The 20,715-nt window shown below is 35.1% G+C and overlaps 3 protein-coding genes across 6 annotated transcripts; 1 reads left to right on the top strand and 2 right to left on the bottom strand.

The window, feature by feature from the left end:
• Positions 1-1,641: 1,641 nt before the first annotated feature.
• On the bottom strand, positions 1,642-14,142 carry CaMKI (Calcium/calmodulin-dependent protein kinase I). Of its 2 annotated transcripts, XM_018457157.1 has the most exons (9): positions 13,741-14,142; positions 9,847-9,981; positions 8,261-8,332; positions 4,080-4,154; positions 3,725-3,987; positions 3,486-3,626; positions 2,934-3,060; positions 2,297-2,384; positions 1,642-2,210 (listed from the first exon to the last, which is right to left on the bottom strand). In XM_018457157.1, exons 1-9 carry the CDS (start codon positions 13,848-13,850, stop codon positions 2,010-2,012), a joined length of 1,212 nt encoding a protein of 403 aa, XP_018312659.1. In that variant the 5' UTR covers positions 13,851-14,142; the 3' UTR covers positions 1,642-2,009. The 2 variants fall into 2 exon arrangements, with proteins under 2 accessions (XP_018312659.1, XP_018312660.1); XM_018457158.1 differs by lacking the exon at positions 8,261-8,332.
• Positions 14,143-14,218: 76 nt separating this feature from the next.
• On the top strand, positions 14,219-17,227 carry Nse1 (SMC5-SMC6 complex component Non-SMC element 1). 3 transcript variants are annotated; one of them, XM_018457164.1, is made up of 6 exons: positions 14,219-14,393; positions 16,079-16,220; positions 16,296-16,491; positions 16,565-16,678; positions 16,749-16,872; positions 17,033-17,227. In XM_018457164.1, the coding sequence occupies exons 2-6, from the start codon at positions 16,138-16,140 to the stop codon at positions 17,152-17,154; spliced, it is 639 nt and encodes a 212-aa protein (XP_018312666.1). In that variant the 5' UTR covers positions 14,219-14,393; positions 16,079-16,137; the 3' UTR covers positions 17,155-17,227. The 3 variants fall into 3 exon arrangements, with proteins under 3 accessions (XP_018312666.1, XP_018312664.1, XP_018312663.1); XM_018457162.1 differs by lacking the exon at positions 14,219-14,393 and adding an exon at positions 14,407-14,881; XM_018457161.1 differs by lacking the exon at positions 14,219-14,393 and adding an exon at positions 15,780-15,981.
• A 74-nt stretch (positions 17,228-17,301) lies between these two features.
• Positions 17,302-19,416, bottom strand: LOC108728453 (coiled-coil domain-containing protein 174). The gene is made up of 2 exons (XM_018457009.1): positions 19,257-19,416; positions 17,302-19,178 (listed from the first exon to the last, which is right to left on the bottom strand). The coding sequence occupies exon 2, from the start codon at positions 19,054-19,056 to the stop codon at positions 17,302-17,304; it is 1,755 nt and encodes a 584-aa protein (XP_018312511.1). The 5' UTR covers positions 19,057-19,178; positions 19,257-19,416.
• Between the last annotated feature and the right edge of the window lie 1,299 nt (positions 19,417-20,715).

Here is a 20,715-nt window from a genome sequence, read left to right on the forward strand (position 1 = left end):
TAGCAAGAATACATTAAAATACAGCTGAAAATGTTTTAACAATATTTTTTATTGCAGACTAGTATTATCATCGCAAAGAGAGCATTTTTAATTGTATTTCTGCTGACGTCACGTGAAAATAATAAAGACACGATAAACAAGTCAGAGGGTCATTAAGTAACATTTTCCTTTATCTCTCATCGATTCATATATTAATGAGATAAACACTTGCATTGTATATAAATCGGTACTAGGAATGAATTGCACTTTCGAGCCGATTTCCTTCTTGTGTCTTAGCAAAAATAAAACGATACAAGCGTAAAAATAATTAGCTCGGTTTTCCATTGTCTGTCTAGCGTGCCTTTACAGTATACTCCATATACATGGCACTTTCAATGGTTAAAAAATAATATATTACTATACCTTTATAAGTAATATTTTTTTTGTTAAAAACAAGATAATTGTAAAAAGTGTATATGAAATAAGTCAGTAATATGCAAGTATCAAAATGTCATAGTATACGGTTAAATTAAGGCAAGTAACAGAGCAACTAATATCTTTATGCGTATACGAAAATAATTAAGATCACGATATGATATTAACATTACAGAATTGTTCCTCATGTCATCTTAAAATCAGGCACGCAAGATAGTCTATGTGAGATTAGATGTGTATTTGTGCATTATGTACACCTTACGTTCTGTAGAAATAGAAGTAATAGTGCAATATATATATTAATGTTAGCAGAATAATGTACATATACGTTTTTAAGTGTCAAGCTAGCTTAGTGAATCCCGTTCAGGGTCGCATATTAATATAGTAATATCACTACGTATATGTTAAAAGAGAGGAGTATACATACAGGATACGTATTACATAAAATAGCACATTGTACAAGTGTCTGTGTAAGCATTTACATAAGCGGGGCCATGTCTCAGTTATCAAAAAAAAAATAGAGAAATACGCGTTAATAGAAGATAAAAAAGAGAGAGAGAGAGAGAGAGAAAGAGAGAGAAAGAAACAGATCAGGCTACGTCTCTGTGCACTAAGCGACCTCTCGACATCGTCTGCGTTTTGGTATTAAGTTTTTGCATATCATCGACTTGTGTAAGTAGATAAGGAACATTCTCTATCGTACCGAGGTGTATGTTACGGCGTGCGAGGATCGAATTACATAGGAACCGTAGTATGGAATCATATTTGTCCCAGGTCTAATGATACAGGTCTCTAGGTTGCACAGAATTGTATCAAACAGCCGCGCTACTTATTACACCGAATTTTATAAAATATAAAAACTTGTCGTTGTACTGTTCGCGTAATGCATATATTTATATGTATATATACTTCTATATAATATATATAGAACAGATTCGATCTAACAAAGTGTACAGGCATGATCGCGACACATAATCTTCAAGTCTTATCTCTAGAGATGTAACTGCCTCTTATTCTGTCAGATCGATACGAAACGTATTCAGCGAACTGCTACGAGCTATTGCTTGTGCGTGTAACACAGGAAACGTCGTAAATCATAAGAATAAAGCCTGCGAACGTAACTGCCGTACTGCTATAGAAGAGGGTACAAATCGTATTGTATCGCATGGACCAGCCAAAGCGAATTGTAGTTTACGCCTTTCGATAGTAATTGCGTTTTTGCATGTACATGTATATGTGTATATGTACGCGTCACTGGCGCGAAGCAAATTGGCTCTAATCTATCCCCGTCGCTCCCGTAGCTTGAAAGCGACAGCTACGTCGCGTACATACATTGTCCTTCTTATTGTGCGCGTGATTCTAACGGTGCCTAAAGCTCAGCTCTTCTTATGCTTCCGTTGCTTCCTAAGTTGCGACACAAGTTGTCTTAAAAGAGAGCGGACAGAGAGGACAGTGCATGTGTTGCCCCACAGCTTAAAGCGTTTGTTGCACACGTATAGCGGAGACGAGTAGTCGGCGGGAGTGACTGGAATGGAGTGAGAAGTGAGATTCATAAACATCAGGCTTGACATGGTGAGCAACGACTCGCGTTTGCTTCAATTGCTGAGATTGCTCGAGGGCGGCGGCGACGGCCCCGTGTGCTGGTTGTAGCTAACCTGCGATTGCTCTCGATATTGCATGGGGTTGCCGCTGGAGGGGCCGATCGAGCCTGTACTCTCCTGTTGCTGTTGTTGCTGGCCACTGTTTAGCGCCAACCGTTGCATCTGACGTATAACCGTGGCTGCATGGTATGCTTGCTGCAATCATGACACATTCCTATAGCGCTTGGTGGGTAAAAATACATAGACAATTAATAGCATGCTAATTAACCATCAATACCAACCTTCCATCTTGATTTGGCAAAGTTCTTTTTAAGTTGTTCGGATACAGTACCATGAATATTTTTATTGCTAGCGGCGTTGCCGGAAATCCTGAAAATATTATATCGTGTTCATGCTATGGATGTTCAATTAATAATATGTAGTTTGTATTTAAATTTAAAAAATGTAAAAAGTATTTCGAAATAATGTGTGATAACAAATACAGTATATAGGGTGTCATTTATTAATTGTCAATGAATCTGTCATCCTGTTATGTTTGTCATTTTGTTAAATTATTTTAAATCATTGGATAACAGGAGCAAGTAATTATTCATTAATAAACATGATAATTGAATTATACTGAATTTTTCAAATACAAACGGATAACAAGTGCTTAAAAAATGTATCTATCACTACTTACTTAATCCATATATATTTTATTTCATGAACAAATCAGTTCTTGTAATATTTGTGCAACTTTAAGATAAAAATCTACATTAAAATTTACATTTAAAGCTTTCTTTGCATATTCTTGCTGTTTACGTTTGCAAAATAATTCGATTATATTGCAGAATTTTATTACTACTACATTAATATACAAATATGCAAAATAAATTCTTTCAGTAATTTTCATTCTGAAATGATTCTAAAGATTCTTACCAGGGATGCGCAAGAGCCTGTTTGCAAGTGTAACGTTCTTCAACATTGACGCACATCAGCTTTCCAATGAAATCTTTTGCAGAAGCACTGATATCATCCCAATATGGCGAATCAAATTCAAATTCACCTACAATAATTTAGTTAGTTTTTTGTTATGGAATATGCAAATTTATTATAATTATTAATTATATCAATCAGATATTTATTTCAAAAACATATTTATATAAATATTTACGCGGAAGATAGTATTTTAAATCAAACAAATGTTTTAGTATCTAAAAATTACTTACTGTTATGTACTGTATACTTTTATTTTAGTAATTTCAAAAATGTTAATATTGTACTACTCTTTACTTATTAATATTTTACAAAAATATCTGTCGTACAGAATATCTAAGATCTACCTTAAAGATGCAATTTCAAATTGATTTAATATTTTACGAATTCAATTAGTTTATTAAGCTTCTCTTATAAGATTATTGATCATAAAAGTAGCGATTAAACCGCATCAGATCTTATCGCGAACTGTCGCTTAAAAATTCATTTCGTTACCTTTCAGAATTTGTGCGAACAAATTGGCGTCATTCTCGTCGTAAAACGGAGGATATCCACACAGGAGAATGTACGAAATAACTCCTATACTCCACACATCCACTGCTTTGCCATATGGTTTCTGTGCTAGAACCTCGGGTGCTGCGGATCATCAAAATAGTGCACGTTTGATCATCGATGCTTGAAATCCGTCTCTATTTTTTCTTTTCTCTCTCCTCCTCGTTCTCTCAATAACTCACCGACATATCCTGGCGTACCGCAAGCAGTCGCCATAATCCCAGAATCTTCCATCTTCGATAGGCCGAAATCGCTGATCATAATCTTACTGTCCTCATCCGGACTATAATATAAGAGATTCTCCGGTTTGAGATCTCTGTGAACAACACCCTGTTCGTGCATATAATCTACCGCCTCGAGCACTTGTCTTATTAAACCAGATGCGTCCTTTTCTGTGTACGAGCCCTTCTCGACAATTCTATCGAATAGTTCACCACCAGTGACCCTAATATAATTTGAAACATTTACTTTTTCAATATCTCGGATGGCCTCGATATTATTATATCGAAGAATAATAGAAAATTACGCATTACTCACAACTCCATAACTAAGTAGACTTTGTGCTTGTCCTCGAACGTCTCCAACAATTGAACGATATTGGGGTGGGTTAGCCTGGAATAATATCATGTTTTCTTTTTCTAATTTAAAACCGTTATGTATTACGTATACAACGAGAATTGATTCGATGATTTTTAATATGTCATATATTAAAATAATCTACACTCTGTATGATAATTGAGTAAAAGTCAATTTTATTGAACTTTGTATTGTGCTGTTATACGTTTCTCTCTAAAAGAACGCAAGATAAAAATGAAATAATAGTTAATCAGAGAACAAGATTTTTTAAAAGATAAAAACTTACTTTCCATTATAAATATTTATAATAAATTATATATAGCAGCATTACATATATCTGTATCTTCAGAAGGACCAATATGCAGAAGTTATAATTTAATAAAAATCTCTCAATCGTCTAGTAAATTGAACATTTAAATTGGAAAACAGTTCAACGCTCTTTTTACTATTGTCAAATATTAAAATATTGAATATATATAATAGTCACTATTATTAAAAAATATATTCAATTCAAATAACTTATTTATACATAAATATATTCATTATCGTAATTGTAATATTTACATATATAATTAACAATCTTGAACTCGCAAAATAATAAAATCGTAATAAACTTGTACATGATAAATAACATTAAGTAGCAATGCAAAGTAACTTAATGTTGACTGCATAATATATTAATAAAACATGCTTCAATATTTGCTAAAATTATATCTTATACTTGACACACAGATTGTTAATTAAATACAGACAATCACATCCACGTAGAGATAACTATTTACAAAATATTATTCAATAGCAACAAAGCAATATCTACCAAATATGTACAAGGATCTGAAAAATATAAGGGATTGTTCAATAGCCATTGCAATTGTGTTATGTAAATGAAAATGTCAACGTAACAATTTAATTTCTATATAGTAAATATACAAAATATGAGAAGAAAGAAGTTTCTCTCTAAATCACAATTATTCCGTAATGAGTCTATACAGCGACTTTTGCTCAACTTTAGCTTATCCTACATTGTTTTCTCATAAAGCTCGAATATTTCATTATCTCTTGTACATATTTTACGTTATATTACCTTGAGAAAATGTGTTCATTATTAAATACGTTCGCTAGCTCGTTAAGATACAAACTTCTGTATGCAACATAATTGATCAAATCTTTCGCATATCAAATCACTAAGAACACTAGAACAGCATCGTATCGAATGAGTCAGCACGTGGATATGTGCAAGTTTTTTTTATAGATGGAATATATATGAGCGTGAAGTATTTATGTTATTATATAAGACGGTTTTTCTTCTTCATAAAACGTGACGCGTTTATCTTGATTTCCATCTAGTGATCTACTTATGATTGCTGTAGAACTTACAATAAAGATAATCTGATAAGTAAACAAGTAGTATTAAAAATGCAGCAGTATAACGTCCTTTACAAAATTGTCTACAATTAAATTTAGTAGTACAATCGTAATATTTACTTGTAATTTTATGTTAACCAATAAAAAAGAAAGATTCTTCCAATTCATCAAGCAATATTTACGTATAAGATAGAAAATGGAAACAACACGTTTTCATAAATAAAAGAATCAAATATTTCAGCTTGCCATTCCTTCGATAAACAGTTAAATAAATGTGAATGTGTATATTCTGTTTTTAAAATTTGTTTTATACATTATTAATTATTATATACATAAATAAATTTTTACGCCAATATTTTATTTTTCTAAGTAATAAAAACTGATCAATTTATAAACTATGATATGTGATTGTTCGTATAATAATCAGAATATTTGATTTGTTCTTTTACGATATTCGTTGTTATTTTTTTGAAAAAAAAACGCGTTTTATAATATACGAGGTTTGTATAAAAAATTCGTATAGTGCGTGTCTCTTTGTTCACAGAAGGAGAGTAGGGGCGCAAAGGAGACAGAGAGCTCTCCCTTCTCTTCACAACCTAACTGAACCCCAGTAGACGCCCAACCGGCGAGAGAGTCAGTCAGGTAGTTTTGTTGCCTTTTATTTCTACACCTTTCTCAGACTCCTGTCGCCATGGAAATTTCTGATGGCGAGGAGCAGCGCATTGTCATCAAGTTTCTCACAAAACTTGGTAAAAATGGACCCCAAATCTTTCAAGATTTGAGTACAATTTATGGAGAAAATGCTCTTAAACAACCAACAGTTTTTAAGTGGGTGAAACGATTTCGTGAAGGTCGGGAGAGCGTGAAAGACGATGAGAGGTCAGGACGACCTTCCACTTCAAAAACTGACGAGAACATTGCTCGCGTAGAAAATGCCGTGTTTCAAGACAAGCGAAAGACTGTCAGAATGATAGCGGAAGAGCTTAATTTGAATAAAGACACAGTGCACACGATTTTGAGAGAAAATTTGGGGATGACAAAATTGTGGGCAAAAATTGTTCCGATGCTTTTGTCACCTGATCAGAAAAATCGAAGAATTCATTGCTGCCAAGACTGCAGAAGAAGGAACAGATTTTTTGGACAGGATCCTAACTGGAGACGAGTCGTGGTTTTACGAATTTGACCCTGAATTGAAATCACAAAGCATGGAGTGGAAAAAACATGGCGAACCAAGAACAAAAAAATCGAAAAAAGCAAGATCCAACATCAAGACGATGCTCATTGTTTTTTTTTTGATACCCGTGGCATTGTGCATCATGAGTTTGTTCCCCCGGGCCAAACAGTGAATGGACAATTCTACGTTGAAGTACTAAAGAGGTTAAAAGTGAAAAAAGTTTTTCGTGTGCGCCCGGATTTGGCGAGAAACAATTCGCGGATTTTGCATCATGACAACGTGCCAGCGCACACATCACTACGAGTCCATGAGTTTTTGGCTAAAAATTCAATAACATTGATGGAGCATCCACCATATTCGCCCAACTTAGCACCATGCAACTTTTTTTTGTTCCCTAAATGTAAGATGCTAGTTCGAGGGAGGCATTTGGGTGCGATAGAAACGATTAAAAAGGAAATGACGAGGTTATTGAAGAGCATCATCGAAGATGCACTGAAGAGGTGTTTTCAGCAGTGGAAGAAACGTTGGCAGAAGTGTATTCTACTTGAGGGGGAGTACTTTGAAGGGGATAAGGTTGAATTACCCAATTAATAATAAAATAAAATTTTTATTCAACAACTATACGAATTTTTTAGACAAACCTCGTATAAAATAACAGTTTTGAATTGAAATACTAAAAAGTATTAGAATATAATCTTATTTATTCTTTTAATACGTTATGTACAAATCTTTTTTCATACATATTTCGTACATATTTTCTATTTTATTTCGTATAATTTTTTATATTGCGAATATATAAACAAAATTATATACTATAAAATGTACAAACAAAATATTTAAAAGCATAATTGAAGTAAATTCTAATTTTTCCGCATGCCTGCGATATGATAAACGTTGCGCATATAAATTACGCTGTTACGTCATCATAAATAATATATCCTTGTTATCGATGTCATTGTAAACTCTGCATTCTGAATGAAATTTTTATCTGATACTATATGATGATTAAGTCTAGACTCTTATCGTGCACATCAAATTCCACTCTGTGATTAGAGCAGTATGTATTATCTAACGGCTGTCGTCGAATTTATTTACTGTTATTTATATTATGTTTTTACTCGAAAAGTCATTCACTTTTACGATGTGATTATAAGCTCACATAGAATTTGCATGTGCAGTTGGATAAACAAAGTTAAAAATATTTGCATATCCCTTTCTTTCCAGGTAATTTTGTACAGAAGAAAAATGCTACAAAGAGTGGTTTATTTTATACATTAGCACGAGCATTCTGACGAAGCTCTTTGCAGCAAAATTTATCTCTTCCGCGTAAAATTATCCCAAGAAACGTGGGACGTGCAAATTCTCCCTTTATCTATTCACTGTAGATTCTCGCTTAACGAAAGGTGGCAAGTACAAGGATACCAAAACTGTGTTTAACGCTACGTCGTGATGAACGTGCACAAGTCGTGCACATTGTGTCTTTATATATAGATAACAATACATAATCTGAAATGTAAAAATGTATGGCATATCGTCGAGTGATACAGAATATACTGCGAGCGGTATAGGTAGCTGGTGCCCATACTCTGGGGCCCGCACTTACCATCTCTTTTCGCCACTACTATCCGACTTGAGCGATCCGCCACCACTCTGTGGTGTCGCACTTTCACTGAACCTACGAAGTATAATAAAAATACCATACACAATTACATAATAAAGATTTCTCTGACTTTATATTCTTTACCATTGACGAACACCGTTCTCCCTGCGTGATGTATAGAAGATGGATTTGTGTAATATAAATTGATCTATATAGTTATACAAACACGGTGCAGCAGAGTTAGTGTCGCATTGTCGCGAAAGGCAAGTGGTAGCGGTATATGAAAATAGATGTATCTTTACCTTCGACACACCTATTATCAATGTGTGCGATCGATATTATTGAATTTCCATGTATGCATGCAATATTTTTTCGCGAAATTTAAAATATAAACTTTGATACACTTATTTATAAAACATGTAAATTGAATTTTTTATGTAAGTTTTACATCCATTGTATTTAAGAGAAAACCTTGTTATTATAAATGTATGCATGTTTGTGGTTTCTCGATGTTGGTGCGTTTGACATGATGTATAGAGCAAGTTTTCAGTCATAAAACTCCGAGTATGTGTATGATGGACATGTATGATATACATATGTATGATGTAGCACCTTGTATTCCTACAGTGTTGATCAATAAATGATAACATAACGATACAACAGGATTCTTAAGCATTGATTTTTCTTTGCAATTACTGTTAATTCTTTTAGCACGTCTCGATTTAGCTGATATGTAAGTCGCAATAAAATAAAATAGAGCGACAGAAAGAGTTCAATGCTAATAAACACCGGAAAATACCACTTTAACACGTATCCAGCCAAAGTGTTAAAAAAAAAAGACATTGTAAATACATATATCCATAAGGATAAAGAATTGTAACAGAAGGCTTTTGAGTCTGCATTATGTCTGGTATACGTTTAACAGCATCGAGACAATATATAGCTTATGTACGAGGCACATTATTTGCATACAACATCAAAGATAATAGAAGGACAGACGACAGCCATCAGAGCTCACTCCCAAATACCATGTCACAGCGCCTCCTCGGAAACAAAAAACTTTCCGAGAGCATGTTATGTGTGAGTTGAGTTATAACACCATGATAACATCGTATAAGTGAGAAAGCACAATGTTTGGGTAGCTTATAGATTAAAGCTTATACTTTTCCCATATGATTAATGATAACAGAACAGATAATCGAACAATTTACGATTCTCAAAATAATTTTCCAAGAAAGCGAAAGTCGATAATACTTTTTAGCTTTACTTGCGATGCCATGATATGTCAATCTATCTGATTTACTCAAAGCTACAAGGGTAGGAGGGAATGATACTCAAAGAACAGTATGATTCTTACGAGGTAAAGAATGTTTGTTAGAGAGAAGCATGCGTATAAGTATATCGAAGTCGATTCCAGCGATAATAGAACTGGTACTTAAATTACTCAATTGTCATGTTTTCCAAATACCTAAATATCAAGGAGCAGCTATATACCACAAACAAGGAGTTTACAGTACTGGTAAACAAAAAATTTGTCTACTAAAAATACATAAGTATGGCCCAGCTCTCAGAATCGCTTTACGCCTTACCTTCGCAGAACTTTGATTTCATTCTCTAACGAATCTTCCTTGCCCTTTAGCGCCTTTTTATCGATGATCTTTACGGCAAACATTTGACCCGGCTTCTCTTTGCTTTCCGCCAGTCTCACTTCAGAAAATGCTCCTCTAAACAAAGGAAAATACAATATTTTAGCATAATAGGTCCAAAGTAAATTTACATACAATTAGGGACCCTATATGTGTGTTGTATTTTTCAGATAGTATTATTCATTTATGCAATTAAACTGCAGTTTGTTTTCTTCAAACGATTAGAATAAGATATAGAGTTATAGTCAGTTATAAACTAGTCTTTACATACGTGTGCAGCAAATAATAAATTCTGACACAAGTGCCATGAAATATATGTCTAAGCGTTACTATAGATGTATTTTGAAAAGTAAACGGAAAAAACCCCCAAAAAGTATTATCTAAAAAAATAAAAAAAACATTCTGCTTAAATTTTATATTTTCTATTTTCGCGTTTCTTTCAAACAAATTTCAGAAACATATGAATAAATAAAATATTATTTTAATTTCAACACTGTTTATGAGCATCTTAATAAAAAATTGTCTACCTCTGCAAATAAATGTACAAGTTAAAACTTCCTCTTTAAAACTAGAAAACAAGCTCTTACAAAAATATTGTTACAACTATAACAAAGAATAAGATTCAATAATTTCTAACCTTTTTTATTTTTCTATATAGTAATTTACAATTAAAAAAATATTCGATTATATTGATTTCAATTTAAGTAAATCAATATATTCATCTAAAAATTTACAAAAATTATAGTAGCGTTATGTGTAGATGACATAAAAACATACTAGACGTTTCATGTTCTCAATCAATTAAATGTTCGTTATATTGCAATGTATTGCCAAACTGTTATATAAATGACACAATAATTGACAAACAGTATATTAATAGATTTAATTATAGAAATATATATCAAGGATTCTCGTGTTCTAAAAATTTTTTTTTAAAGTATAAATATAAATAACGCTCGTATACAAAGAAAACTTGATGATATTCAGCGCACTTGTACAAGTTGATCTCAATCTCAGTCAACAATCATTAAGTATTTAATTAAAAAGCATTGCAACAGAGCAAGATATTGAAATTTTACTCTTTTAGCTACAAGAAAGATTGGAAAATCAAAAATAAAGAAACATAAAAAAAGTGTATAATAATGATGAGGTAAGAGATATATACAAATTTTCGTGTTGTGAGAACTTTTAACAGCTCGTAAATCCGATGCGCGCGATGTAACACTAAGATAGAAATTCCAGTTGATGACGTTTAAGAAAGCAATTTCAAAGTATCGTTATGGACGCACATACATTAGATTTTAATGCGATTTAATGCATACTAAGCGTTATTCGAAAACATCTTTTATACGCGATGTCGCAAAAGGAAGAAAAATATGCAAAAACCGTTGGTCGCAGGAAAAAGCAATTCGTGATTCGCAAAAGAAAGTTATGTCGTATTAATGGGTCTATTGATACGAAAATAAAGAAGAGATTAAATCGCGAACACTTCCATACATCCATTTAGCACGCGCCTCGAAACTAGAAGACGCGTGTCGAAGGCCAAGGCATACATCTATTGTAGAATGTCCAAAAGTCGCCGGATGCCTTTTCAACCGTCGGTTCTTCGGTCAATTTGAGATCAATTTCTCCTTGTTAAAAACGTTGAAAAGATGAATTAATTTTCAATATCAGTTTCTTGATTTTTTTACAATATCTGCAATAGAGTGTTAGGTGAAAGTTCTATAAAAATAAAAGCCACTCAAGATCATATACATATACACAAAAAAATACATACTGTACGTAAATAATAATTGTTTCAAGTATTTCAAAAGTTCATATCTCTGTAAATCTATCATAAGTTCATCAAGTTCACAAGCATCGACTTTATTCAAAATATATTGTGAAAATCCTAGTTTACTCTATATATATACTTCAATCAAGATTATTAAATTAAAACAAAATCGATTTGTTTATTATATAAAGTCGCTTCTTCAATCAATTTTGTAATATTCTCCAAAAGAAAATAAAATAAATTCTTGTTTTGAATATACATTAATGAAATCTTCTAAAATTTATAATAAATATATTTTAAAATAATTTTATCAAGAAAATATTCTTTGTCAAATATACTTAAAAGAAAAAAAAAATAAATTGAGTAATCACTTTTCTTAGCAACAGAATATTTTTCTGTGTAGCTGTAAAATAAGATTTTCTCATCAATCCTCTTTTTTTTTCGTGAAGCTCGACTTCACGAGAAACTCTTCATCTTGAGAATCATTAATTTTATTTAAGAAAAAGCTATTGAAACCTGACGTTTTCGTTTAGAAATCAATTTCCAAATCACGATCGAGGAAGCTGCGGTTAAAGGAACACGCGACAACCTGCAGAAACATCCCGTATTCATATATGTCACACGAATTTCGTCGGATTTAGGACGGGCGAGAGATCATCCTGGGAATCCTGGGATATCACACAAGATGCATGCTCATATCACGTTTCTGCAACCGAAAAGAAATGCATGCGCGCGGGAACGAGGAAAGAATAATTGCGCGCGTGAATTTCGAACGACGCTAATTTTTATTACCGAACAAGTTTGCCATGATCGTACATATATATTTTGCAAATTAGAACCGGTTTATATCTCTCCCCTCGAATTATGTTGATAGTTATTCATGCTCTTCGACATGGGAAGTTTCGTGTGTACTTTTTTTTAAATTTTTTTAGACTGACTCCCTAAAAATTCATTCTCGAAAAGAGTAAGATTTCACTTTTCTTTTTATATAATGCTTCTTTATCATGTATTCTTTAGATTCTTTGGAGTAAATCTTATTCGAAGGCCGGTCCATAGTTCTTATTTTAAGATCGTCTTAAGTAATGTCTTAAGATGCAAATCACATTATGACATCTCAAGACTTAAAATATAAGAACGTTTTAAATATAAGAACTGACTATGAATACCGGTCTTCGAATGAGATACATTCCAAAGAATTTAGAGTACAGTGTTATAAAAAAAAAAGTGAATTGTGTCAACATTCTTCCGTCCCCTTTGGCCGCAGTTACATAACTGTTCTCATAAGCAATCTGTTACACACCGAATCGGGATGTCACGCATATGCGACGCGTGGCAAGCACAAAAGTGTTAAAGCTAACGTTTAATCGATCTTGCAAAAAGATATAACGGCGCAGATATACATGTCGCCTCTTCCCTTATCGTGCAATCCCCTATCGGCTATGTTATCATCCAAACAAATGCAGAAACGTAATAAAGTGGAAATCACATTATATAACTTGGATTTTCATCGACGAAAGAGCATTCATCATAAATGTGTACATACGCATACACGAGAGCAGATAGGCGTTTATCTTTATCGGAAATGTAAGCGCGTAAGAAAATATCAGCAACTTTACATTTGTTTGTCGTAACGTTTCGCATATCTCACGGACGTGGAATGACGTGTTTCCCAGAGTAAAATGCGAGATTGAGATCTTGGTATGTCATTAGCTCTTTCTTTAATAAATGTAAATGGTGATTAAGCCGGAAATTGGATATCCGTTGGAGCCACTATATCAAATTAATCTAGGAAAGGAACGTGTTTTTATCCGTGACGTTTAATCCGCTAAATTCCCAAGCCCCACAACGTGGGGCAATCGTGAAACATCGCGGTGCGATAATCACTCCGACGATTAGATTCCCGCTAAAGGGGGACCGTTGAGCCGTTTTACTACAAAAGAGAAACATGTGTTAGAAACGTGTTTTCCCTCGGCTCCGCATCAAGTGCCTCGACGTTGGTGAGGGGGTGGATGGGGGTGGGAGGCGCGTACGTCAGACGGGAAAGGCAAGGGACGACGACTTACGTTCCCAGCAGGTCCTTTAGGATGTACTTATCCTCGACGGAGGGCGATCGGTCGTCCTTCCCATCCTTCTTGATCTTTTTATTCGTGTCCTTCTTCCCGAAGAGCGGCATCTTGATCTCGTTCCCTGGATCTCGCGTGTATATAGGTATATATGTATGTACAACACAACGTATATAATTTTACAGGCGCGCAACCGTATATCTGTCACAAACGGCACACACTGTGTATTGGGGAGGAAATATCCTACGTTCGGTCCGCGGTACCTCACATTCGTGGCTCGCCGCCAATTAATGCCTTAAGGTCCGAAGGAGCGTGTACGACCGATCGGCGATCGGGACGGCCGGATGATCGCGACTCGTCGTCGTCCTCCGGCGCACTGGGACTACTCCGACTACTGGGAGGAATTACCGCCGAAGCTGTCGAAGCCGCCGCGCCGTCGTCGTCGCCGCCGCCGCCACCGCCGCGTCGCCCGCGTCAGACGCACCGCCGAATCGTCATTCTCCGGATAACCACGGACGACCGGGGAGGGCAATCGTGAACCCGCGACCTTTCGGATCGCGGCGTGGCGAATCGTCCGCGATACCAGCCCGGCCGAAGTCACCGCAGGGCGCAGATTCCTCGCAGGATCGCCGCGCCAATCCAGCCAATCACAGGTGGTTCGCTTCTCACCCTCGCTGATCGCTCTCGTTTGCGGAAACCCGTCCGTCGATTACTCAGCTACTATCGCCGTATGTCGCAGCTTCTCTTGCTATCTCGCTGTTAAGCGTTTTGCACCACCGCCAACCGCGGGCGGACTCAGGCGGACTCGTACACGCGTCTTCGTATCGGGCTCAGGGTCGCGGCCTCGTCCCACCTCGCCTCGCCTAGCCTAGCCTCGCCTTGCCGCGCCGCGCCTCGTCTCACCACGCGTCAGTCAACAGCAGCCGCGGCGTGCGTAATTTCTATTCGCCGCGTCGTCGCCGCCGTTGCGCGGATTGCGCCTAGTCGCTCCTCGCGATACGCCTTCGAGACGCACGAGCCAACCGTGGGTCATAATGTCAGCGGCAGTGCGGACCGCGGCGCGCCGCTACAACGATACCGTACGCATTCGATGAAATCCGCTCCGCAGGCAGGGGATGACGGATGACAGGAATCGAAATAGGTGAGGGTGACGACAGGTGACAACGGATGACAGCGCGCCGTAAGTTGACGCGACGTCGGCTGACCTGACGTCACGCGCGTCATCGCCAGTGTCACCAACTGTCGCCAACTGTCGCCAACTGCCGTTCCGCGCCGTACGCGCTTCTGTCTGCGCATGCGCAGTGATCCGTGGGAAAAAAAAACTGTTCATGGCATTCGTCGCACACTTGCCTGATTTTAATTCATTCTAATACAATGTAATCAATAATTTGATGATTGAAGAGGATTATCGATTAAATTGAATGCGCTGCGGTTTTATTTTAGCTAAGAAGAGGAATGAAAAATTATAAAAAATAGAATTCCTAGTAGTCTTAATTTCTTCACTGTGAATTAATCGTCAAAAATAGAATGAGACATTAAAAAATATGTAATGCGTATTAATAACGATTAAACTAAATGAGCTGCGATCTTATTTTAACTAAGAATATAAGAAAGAAGAAAAACCAAAAACAAAATTTCTAGTAGCCTTAATATTTTCTTATTGTAAATTGTCAAAAATAAAATGAGATATTAAAAAATGTGTAGTACGTATATATTATGCTTTATTTGTTATAAAAAACAATTAGATTATTACTACAAATATACGGAAGAGAGAAAGAGAAAATACGCTTCTAGTAGAGGGTCTCACAGGGAGAGAGTGGTAAATTTCATCACGTGACTGATGGACCCGGTCTGATTGGACCTGGGCATCAAAGCCCAGGCATGAAAGAGATTGGAAAAAATTGGTCACGTGACCCCCGTCTTAATTGGACGTGGGCATTCACGTGATGCAATTTGCCACTCTCTCCCTTTGAGGCTCTCTAGCTTCTAGTTCCTATGTGCATGCAACTTCATGGCGTACGTTGCTGCGCATGTGTAGAAAAGTCCCGCTTTGTAATTGCCATTTGTTTTCTTTTGTTTGGTTGAGTCACGACTGTGTCGATTATAATTTTGTTTAATTTTTCGAGTGAGTTGATTGAAAAATGCCTTACCACGAACAACACATGACTGTTTTGCAAGCTGTTATGCATGAAGGTGCTTTACATGAGGATCGTGGAAAAGAATTAGTTATAAGGTTATTTAGTACGTACGATAAGCTGATAAAATAATCTATTTTTTTACGTACGATAAATATACAATAAGAAAACAAATCGAATATCGGATTGTCGACAAATTTCAGATCACAATAATACGGCACAAGTATTAAGTGAAATAAATGCAAAGTTACGACCGTTATGCATGACCATAAAATGCATAAATTGCGAAGTTACCGGAGAGTTATATTGGATTTTCGCGAGCACAGTGCAAGACAAAACTGCTAGGTAACACCTACTTAAGTATTATCAACTAGTGTATTTTACTTTTACACGAATTTTGCAGTTATGTTTATTTTTCAGCTTTGTTTCGCATTTCTCACAAGCAGAATTAGCTCTCTTGCGAAATGTATATTCTGAAATTGTTACTTCTACCGATAGCTGTGTATCAAGTACATTTTGCCTTAATTTATGTTCATCACTAAATGTAAGACTGACTAAATCTGATGCCGAACAATTTCTATTCAAAATGGTCAATAGACAATGGTTATGCTGTAAGGTATTAAATTTTTATATTATATAATTCTGGTAGTATCTTAAAGGAAAATATTATGAAGACGCATATCTTTCAGGATGGTAAATATTATATGGGAGTAAGAAGCATAGCAGAATTATTGCAATATTTTAAAGATACTTATGAGGAGAATCTTCAAATTTGTGCTTTATGCAAGCAGGAACTTTTTTATGTAATGTTTTTATAAATATTGAATATGTGTATCTTATTTTACAACGATGATAGATTTTATCATCTTGCAGGGTGACAAATGTAACAAATGTGATGCTATTATACATGTTTATTGTCTGAAGAATTATGCAAAAAATCAAAATGGTTTAGGATGTCCTAATTGTCAATTTTCTACACCGAGGCAGAATCTTTCTAGTAACTTTTTGTCCTGTTTTTTAATTTTATTTTTTTCTTATGTTTTAACAATTTAACTATCGATATATTTATTATATCAATCTGTATATATATTCACACATTATTTCTTAATATTCAAATATTAACTTTTTTGAAGCATTACGAAAAATATTGCTTGTAGGTAGTAACACTAGTGCCATGGATATTGAAGATACATCACAGATGAGTATGGAAATACATGAGATGGCACAGTCTAGTCAAACCAAAAAGTTGAAACGAAAACATAAGAATGGACTGATGTAAGATGCTTTGTTTAATTGGTTACACGGACTGTTTGGGAGAGATAAATGCTGCAAACCACAGATTTATACATTTATTTTTTATAAAATTAAGTTACTATTTATATACAGTAAAATTACATTCAATATAACATTAATAAACGATACTTTATTATGTCCATTTGCTATGACTTGCTTCGAATTTTTTTCTTAAATATTTAAGACCTGCCATAATGTTATCTTCATTTATACTTCGTGATAATAATTCTTGTTTGTTTGTGTGAGTCACACTACTGGAAGCTGAAGATAAAACATTATTTTCACCAGGAAGAGGGATATCCATAGTTTGTTGTTCAGATGTATATATCTCAGAGTATCCATATACATTTCGTGAATAATTGTTGGATAGATGAGATAACGGATATGAAACTGTTGCTTGACTCTGAGATACATTAGGTAAAGTCACAGTAGAGGTTAAGGTCGGTCCTATTGTATTTTCAGATGATACAGGAGAGTTATCAGCTATATTATATTCTAGTAAATCGTTTTTATTCTGACTATTGCTATCAGTATCTTTCACAATTAAGACTGTCTCATTATCGACAGAATCGTTACTACCTTCATGATTCTGTAAATTGCTATTAGATTCTTCAATGGATTCCTGAGAATTACAAGTCTCTATGTTATTCAGTTCTTTGTTTTCTTTATGAGTTAACTGTTCATCGATACTTTGAGAACTGTTGTAAAATCCGGCACTTTTGAAGTTATCATAAACCGGCCCAAACTCGCTAATTCTTTGCGCTCTACATTTATCCACCCATTCTTCTTGCGACATTATGTGCCAGTGATTTTTCTTGTCTAAAAGTTCTCCAAGAGCTTTTATCTTATCTTCGTCATTAGTCTTCTTTTCTTGAGGAGTTTCATTGATACTTGTAGATACATGATCAACATTCTCCTTAGAGTTTTCTTTATCTTTCTCAGCAGATTCATCTTTGCTAGTGTTAATATCGTCAATTGAATTAGTTAACTTGTTTTCTTGGGCCAATTCCTCTTCTGTAGGCTCTGCTGGCAAACCTGCTCTGATACGTTGTCTAATTCTCGCCGTCTTTAGTCTATTCTGTTCCAATCTCTCCTTCAATTCCTTGATTTCTTTCATTTCCCTTTGCTTTCTTTCCGTTTCCTTTCTTATGTTTCTTAGGTTTTCTTGCTGCTTCATTCTCTCCTCTTCATCTTGCGAAAACGCATAGTAACCGACACCGTGTGTTCGTGCTTCGTCAAATAATATGTCTTGATAGTGTATGTCCACCTTGTCCGCAAGCTTTTGCGTTTGTTCTTCCCATTTTCTTCTCATGATTTCTATTTCAGGTTCTTTCTCTGGAATAGGATATTGTTCTTTATACTCTTCTGCTTTGTCTTCATCAATATGTTTCTTCATTATTTCATGCTTTATCAATTCATCTTTCTTCTGCATGTGTGGCAAATCCTCACGCAAACATTTTCTTGTGCGTCCAAAACAATCCTGATACTCCACCCAATTTTCCTCTGGCTCTATAGGATGTTCTTTATCAATCGTTTCATCCACAAATTCTTCATCGGGTTCATCCAATTTATTCTCAAAATCAACAAGAAATTTATCATTATTATTTTTGGATTTCTTCAATCTTTCGTACAATCTCGCTTTGGCTTTCAACATTAATTTTGACTTTTTGTGAGCGACAATATCCTCCGAATCCATGGGTCTCTTTACATTTTTTTCTACATCTGCAACAATCTTCTTGTTCTTTTTCTTGCTTGACAATGGCGGTGCATTAATAGACTCAGTTTTCAACTTGGCCTCGTTTACTTCAGCTTGCTTTCTTAACAGTTCTGCCTTTAGACCTACCAGGGATGAAAAGTTGACATTTATCTTCTTTGTCATATTCATCATTGGAGCTTTATCAACTTGCAATACTATCAAGTAACTGTTATTGTTCTTTAAAAAGAAAGTACTATAAACTGTTTGCAAAAGATCCTGAACATGTATCGATATAATCCACGTTATTTTGCTATCTGAAAAACAAAATATTATTTAATGAACAAATTTACTGAGGATGGCATACATTTGTTCGTTTAACAAACAATACTTACATGAATTATTAGCGTCAATTTGACAGAAAGCCTAAGGCACATGCTGTATGCATGATTATACAAATCACGAAAATAATTTTCATAACATTTCACAAACAGAAAATTGAAACGTTTATGAGTCGTAAAACAGGATTTTTACGACTCTGGTGCTCTTTGGAGATGACAGATGATCGAGACATTAGGTTAGGTTACGCTTTACGCTCATCATTGGTCACAGAATATATAAATTTATCAGAGTGAATGATAGGCAGATTCGATATTTCCGAGAACCAATCAAAAAGCTTGAAAAACTTTATCGTATGACACACAAAATATCGGCTATAAATTATATAACAGACGTGTAATCGCGCATTAAAAATTTCTAAAAAAGAAAAGTGTATTTAAAAAAGTCGCAAACAATTTACAAAGAAACAAAAATGAATTAAAGGATAATGTAATAAATTAATCGGCAATTAAATTAATTAGAATTTAGTCACCGAAGTCATCAATTTATCGTAACATAACGTCCACGTAAAATTTCTGGTCGTTAATTAAAATTTCATATTCATTAAATTATACGTATAAGTAAGAATTACCAATAAAATTATGTTCTAAAAATTCTATGTTATTTTATTTAACGTATTAAAAAATTATATACTCCCTCTCTTTCCACTCCTGAATCATTTCTTTTTTAATTACATACAAAATATATAGTTTACGCTACATACTATAAATGTTTAGTACTGGCAGTAAATTTTGGAATACAACTAAAATATTATGTACATACATACATATTGTACTATCTTTTTTGTTATTTAGGATGCTATAAGGTCTGCTTGTATTGCTTGTGGCTCCTGCACACTGGACGCGGAAAAGCTTATCGCTCGGCAAAATGCGACGCGGTAATCAATGAACATGTTAGGAGCTGTAAGGGCGCTTTTATACCTTGACGGAAAAATAGAAAGCTAAAAAGCAGCAGCCAATCAGAACTCGCGCTGGTATTCGACAATTTCGGCTTTTTGTATTACTTAGGCCGGAATCAGACTACGCATTGAAGATCGAGATTGAAGATTGAAAATTAAAATTTGACCAGTGAGGAAAAAGGAATTTTAGCTCCTATTGTTTTGATTGGTCAAATTTCAATCTTTCAATCTTCAATCTCAATATTTAATGCGTAGTCTGATTCCAGCCTTACTATCAGCGCGAGTTGTGATTGGTCATTGCTTTTCCGCTTTCTGCTTTTCCGTCAAGGTGTGAATGCGCCCTTAGCTTATTGGCTACGCGTCACATTTTGCCGCGCGGCAAGCATTTCCGCGTCCTGTGTGCAGGAACCATTAAGCCTGATTTATAATGGCCATAACCGTTAACTTATGCCGGTGCCGGTAACAATGGTTGCGTTCAGCAGAACGTTTATTTTGCAACTGTTGGAAGTTTCCTTCGCGCTGATTGGATCATACTTTTAGATCTAGAAGAATGGTCC

The sequence above is a fragment of the Mycetomoellerius zeteki genome, unplaced genomic scaffold (assembly GCF_001594055.1).
Source record: "Mycetomoellerius zeteki isolate Tzet28-1 unplaced genomic scaffold, Tzet1.0 scaffold62, whole genome shotgun sequence".
Lineage (NCBI taxonomy): Eukaryota > Metazoa > Arthropoda > Insecta > Hymenoptera > Formicidae > Mycetomoellerius > Mycetomoellerius zeteki.

Bases quoted from the DNA above. Each gene is read 5' to 3' on its own strand.
- CaMKI (XM_018457157.1), bottom strand. From the start codon at position 13,850: ATGCCGCTCTTCGGGAAGAAGGACACGAATAAAAAGATCAAGAAGGAT. The intron at 9,982-13,740 runs GTAAGTCGTCGT...TCCTTTGTTTAG, and splicing joins CTAAAGGACCTGCTGGGAAC to AGGAGCATTTTCTGAAGTGA. The intron at 3,061-3,485 runs GTAACGAAATGA...AAATTATTGTAG, and splicing joins GTTCGCACAAATTCTGAAAG to GTGAATTTGAATTTGATTCG.
- Nse1 (XM_018457161.1), top strand. From the start codon at position 15,882: ATGCCTTACCACGAACAACACATGACTGTTTTGCAAGCTGTTATGCAT. The intron at 15,982-16,078 runs GTACGTACGATA...GACAAATTTCAG, and splicing joins ATTAGTTATAAGGTTATTTA to ATCACAATAATACGGCACAA. The intron at 16,873-17,032 runs GTAACTTTTTGT...TATTGCTTGTAG, and splicing joins ACCGAGGCAGAATCTTTCTA to GTAGTAACACTAGTGCCATG.
- LOC108728453 (XM_018457009.1), bottom strand. From the start codon at position 19,056: ATGATGAATATGACAAAGAAGATAAATGTCAACTTTTCATCCCTGGTA.